The sequence below is a fragment of the Sinocyclocheilus grahami genome, unplaced genomic scaffold (assembly GCF_001515645.1).
Source record: "Sinocyclocheilus grahami isolate Dianchi unplaced genomic scaffold, SAMN03320097.WGS_v1.1 scaffold836.1, whole genome shotgun sequence".
Classification (NCBI taxonomy): domain Eukaryota; kingdom Metazoa; phylum Chordata; class Actinopteri; order Cypriniformes; family Cyprinidae; genus Sinocyclocheilus; species Sinocyclocheilus grahami.
In genome coordinates this window covers 172580-177579 of record NW_015506015.1, presented here as the reverse complement: position 1 = coordinate 177579, position 5000 = coordinate 172580, and the positions used below count along the sequence as shown (strand labels likewise).

The 5000-nt window shown below is 34.6% G+C and overlaps 1 protein-coding gene across 1 annotated transcript in view; it reads right to left on the bottom strand.

Moving 5' to 3' along the window:
* LOC107562741 (sorbin and SH3 domain-containing protein 2-like) overlaps positions 1 to 3991 on the bottom strand; it is a 35367-nt gene extending 31376 nt beyond the window's left edge. Inside the window, exons 1-4 of the mRNA XM_016247439.1 lie at positions 3941 to 3991; positions 2993 to 3088; positions 656 to 682; positions 150 to 274 (exon numbers count right to left, since the gene is read on the bottom strand). Coding sequence (XP_016102925.1) covers positions 150 to 274; positions 656 to 682; positions 2993 to 3088; positions 3941 to 3950 — 258 coding nt within the window. The 5' untranslated portion in view covers positions 3951 to 3991. The remainder of the gene's footprint in view (positions 1 to 149; positions 275 to 655; positions 683 to 2992; positions 3089 to 3940) is intronic.
* Positions 3992 to 5000: the final 1009 nt, after the last annotated feature.

The window sequence follows — 5000 nt, the reverse complement described above, 5'->3', positions numbered from 1 at the left end:
TTTCAAAGTAGCACATAATATGAAAGTAGAGGATTGTTTGTTGTGAAAATAAAATGAATAGGGTGCAAAATCTAACAGCAGTATGATCAAGAAGCAGGAATGCAGTAACAGCTTATTTTTTTTTAAAAGTATTATGAATGAATGTGTACCGGTGTGGGAGATTTCTTATCCTGTAGGTTGGGTTTAACGCTGCGGAAGCCTTTAGCAGTCAAGGACGCGCTGCTGGCATCTCCATTCCTTAACCCCTCAGACACACTGCGTGAACGCCAGGCATCTACACACAAATACAATAAATAAATAAATAAATAAACACCCACCCCACACACACACACACACACACACACACACACATACACACAGACATATATAGCTAAATATGTATATTCGTTTAAAAAATCTAATAAAAATGACAAAAGCACAATACTAAATCACTAAAACTTTAACAAAAATCGACAAACTGAAAATATAAAAAAGCTACTTCAAAATATTAATAACTACTATAAACATATTTACAAAATACTAAAATGCTTTTTTATGTAGTAAAATGCCTTCTAAGTGCCCAAATACTTCATGTGTCCACTGTATAGTACACATGAATATTTATATAAACACAATAATGAAGACAGACGCACATATACATCCAACAAACACTTGCCTGAATCTGATGACTGGGAATCACTACCTGTGGAAAGTAAAGATGCATTAAAATAAACATAAAAATGCATTTACCATGATAACACCATAGAATAACCACAGAAAAGCAAGACAAACATATGACAAAAGACACAAAACATGCAGAAAGGTCATACCCATTGAAACTAAGGGAGAACATGGATCAGGTTTTCTTTATAATACTTCTATGCTATGCCTATATTTTGAACTACTAAGCTGTTAACTAAGCAGTTTTTTCTTTAGTTATGTCTTATCTTGCTTATTACACCATGTGAGATGGCCCTGCCATTGGTGCATAATGTCCACAATATGGGAATGAAAAGAGAGATGCAGAATTACAGAGAACAAGAAGATTACAGAGCAGAAGCTGCTAGTGAACACAGAGAAAGAAAGAGACCGCTAGTATAAGACCACACAAAGTTTGAAACACCTACTACTCTCATAATGATGATTAAAACTACAATATGTAAACTCGAAGATTGGAAGAACACAAGTTTAAATTTTGAACACAAACTAATAGATTTTACAACAATTAATTCTGGTCCTGTATATTGCAAAATATACATGAACACATGCTGTCCTAATGATAGCGGTTGTAGCATTGTATGGGCTATTACAAGTAAAAGTGAAGAGCATGGTCTCCATGTTGCTGTTTAAACATCTGCTGCATTTCGTCAAATCTGTCCATGCCTTAAACAATTCAGCATTAAAAGAGTACAACTGTGCATCTGTGAATGAATGCTTGACTGCCTGTCTGTGGCCAGCAGCTTTTAAAAAATTAAAGACGTGTTGTCATATCTCTGCCAGGTCTTGACAGCATGTCACTTTTTCATGTCACTAACTCACTCAACCAGCAGAATATAACAGTGAAAATGCCTGGATCCTTGTAACTATCAGCACAGAAAAATGGCAGCTAGTCTTTTTATTTTTACATTAAAATCTCCTTGAGTGTGCGTGTGTGTGTGTGTGTGTTTTTTGAAAGGGTAAATGGTTTTATTGATTTAATTAAAATAAGTCTCAGCATACAACACATAGTATTCAATATAGCTGACTGCAGACTGAGCATTATTTTTTAATTCAGAAGGCATATTAGATTACATTCAATTGGAAAACCGCACTATTTATACTACAAAACGTCATGGAATAGTGCATAAGTAAAGTGTTACCATGGAAACCTCTATTTTTACCACTCCAAAAGTGGCACCTAGTGGCAATAGCAAATGCATTTGTGCCCATTTATGCGCGTGCTGGTCTGAAAAACGAGGTGTGTTCAGGCGCGTTGCTATTTTGAGGCAACTGAAATAGACTGCGCCATTGACCAACAAAAACTTGGTCTAAAGTCTGGCGCAATATTTTTTGTTTGTTATTTAAAGAGCGCTTTAGTAATATGCGCCTATAGGCGGGTGCACAACGTGCGTACACTTTGCTTATTACAAACACAGTGACATGCAGCAGCACACAAACATTTTTAAAAATGAAAAATTACATTCCGCCATGTAAATAGCGAACCCGCCATGGCATGAGCACAACTGGCTTTTAAAGGGAATGGGAGACGACACTCTGATTGGTTTATTGCACGTTATGCCCAAAAAACACCCATTACAATACTCATTAAGAGAATAGGGACAACCCATTTAGACCATGTGCATATTCTTTATAAATGTTAAGAGTCAACCACGCCTACCTAAAACTGCTCTTTCTAACACACCCCCACATGTATACGTCACGTTGTGGGAAAATTTGCATGGAAAGTAATGTGTTTTTTGAACCTTAAACCACATAAACACATTTCATTACACCAAATACACAAAATAATGTTCTTTTTAGCAACATCATATGACCCCTTTAAGCTATAACCACCCGAAATTAACTTAATTTAAATTAACTTAACTTAATTTATTGATAGGCTTAATTTAAAGATGTTAAACATTTACAGATGTGAAACATTTGTGTAAATCTGTATGTATAATAGAAAGTAAAACATATTAAATAGGCAACATGTATTTGGTCTTTAAAATATTAACATATATATATTGACAACATGGAAGATCCTAAATCTAATACCTCTGTTCTTATCTCCTAAGATCTAAGGACATAAAAAAAGAAAAAAATAGACAAATGTAGCAAGAAAAATATGGAACACAACAGATGTAGTGAACACATGTAAAACAAGCACACATAACACAAATAGAACACCGGGGAGAAAACGCATTTAAATACTAAGGCAGATGAAACAACAGTAAGCAAAAGGAGATAACACATTCTAAAAAGTCTATTTTAAAGAGCTGTGTCTTAGACAGCCCTGCTCCATCACTGATACCTGCAGCAGTGTACAGGTTGGGTGCGCTCTGGACCCTCTTCACAGGCCAGAGAGTGAGCGACAGGGATGCTCTTTTATGAGCATGTCCTCCGCTATCTATGTTTGTTTGCACACGCACACGCAGAAGCACACATGCAAAACAAACAGAAAGCAAAGCACATGCATTGTTAATGCAACATTATTGCACCAAAGACAATGCAAAAAAAAATAAAAATTTAGAATGTTAAAAAATATTTTAAATGATCAATTTCTCTTTTAAACAGTGATAAAATGGTTACTTGAGCACCAAATCAGCATATAAGAAAACTTTCTGAAGGATCATGTGACACTAAAGACTGGAATAATTAAGCTTTGCAATTGTAGGAATAAATAAAATTTTAAAATATATCAAAACAGAAAACAGTTAATTTTAATTGTAATAAAATTCACTTCTTACTGTATTTTTGATCAAATTACTGTAATTGTTGAACATAAGAGACTTCTTTAAAAAACAATTATAATCTTACTAACCCTAAACTTTTGAATGATATTGTGTTACAGCAATTAAAGGTTAATCTTGCTTTACAGAAAGCATACAACTTGTGCAGCATTCTGGAAAAGATGAGAGATTATAAACCAGACCAGGCATGATGTGAAGACATTTTATTTAACATATGTGGAGCCTGATTTTGGATATTAATATCCACCAATAATGGACCAATAATATTATTTTTCAAAATGAGCATGAGCAAAACAGAGATTACTGTGTAGAATATTATAGCATATCCCACAATGCAATGCATTTAGTTTGACCTTTTATTGTGATGGACGAACCAGAAGCACTTACTGCATGTCTTTCTTGACACTAAGTGTTACAATGTTTACACATAATTTGATTAAAAACACACAATAACGGTTTTGTTGCATTAGTGGCTAAAAATTACACAAGTGTTTTAATAATGGACTTACCTGTATTCATGATGAAGATCTCCACTGATCTGTGTTCTGAAGAAGGACACTTTCACCTGTAAAACACATCAAGCTATTCTTAATAATCTCAGAATCAATTCATTAATTGGTGGGTTTTTGTTAAATGTGAGCCAAAATCATCACAATTAAAAGAACCAAATACTTAAACTACTTCAGTCTGTGTGCATTGAATTTATTTAATACACGAATTTCACAATTTGAGTTGAATTACTGAAATAAATGAACTTTTCCACGACATTCTAATTTATTGAGATGCACCTGTACATACAGTAAATAGATGCTTAAATTATATCTTGTGTATTTGCAAGCTAATTTATTAGCATGCACTGGCTTGTTGTTTAATGCCCAATACCACATGCTAAAGTGCCTAAACTGTTTAGCAACCATGTATTTTTATTTAGCAGTTATATGACTAGTACAGGTTATATTTATTCAGAGTGACAGATATAGAGGATATTCTGTTTTAAACATGTTTGTTGTGTATCAAATGGAGACATAGTCCTTAATATGGATCCATGACAGACAACAGCTAGAAACTGTGGCGTCAGTGTATGTGTGTGTCTAGTATGTAGTAATACTCTGACTGACACCAGACAGTCTGGACACCAGGAATACACTCGATGTGCCTGCGATGTGTTAATTTTACAGTGCATTACACACATATTTTCACTCTCTCTCTCGTCACTATCAGTATTTGCAAACATGAAGTATGAGGTGTGGAATGTGTGTGGTGGAATCTCATCATAGCATTTGTATCTGTCTCATATGAATACTAAATAATGTTTCCCAATAGACATGTTAATGAGATAAGAGATGGAATTTATGTCGAGATAATGTTATGATGATGTTGCTCCACTTCTGAATAGCAACAGTTGAGGATTTCCAAACACACTCCTTACAACAACTGATAACGTACATCTCATGTTCACTGAGGCTAACGGGGAGCAGACATAATGGATTAAAGAGAGAGAGAGAGGGAGAGACAGAGAGAGAGAGAGAGAGAGAGAGAGAGAGAGAGAGAGAGAGAGAGAGAGAAAAA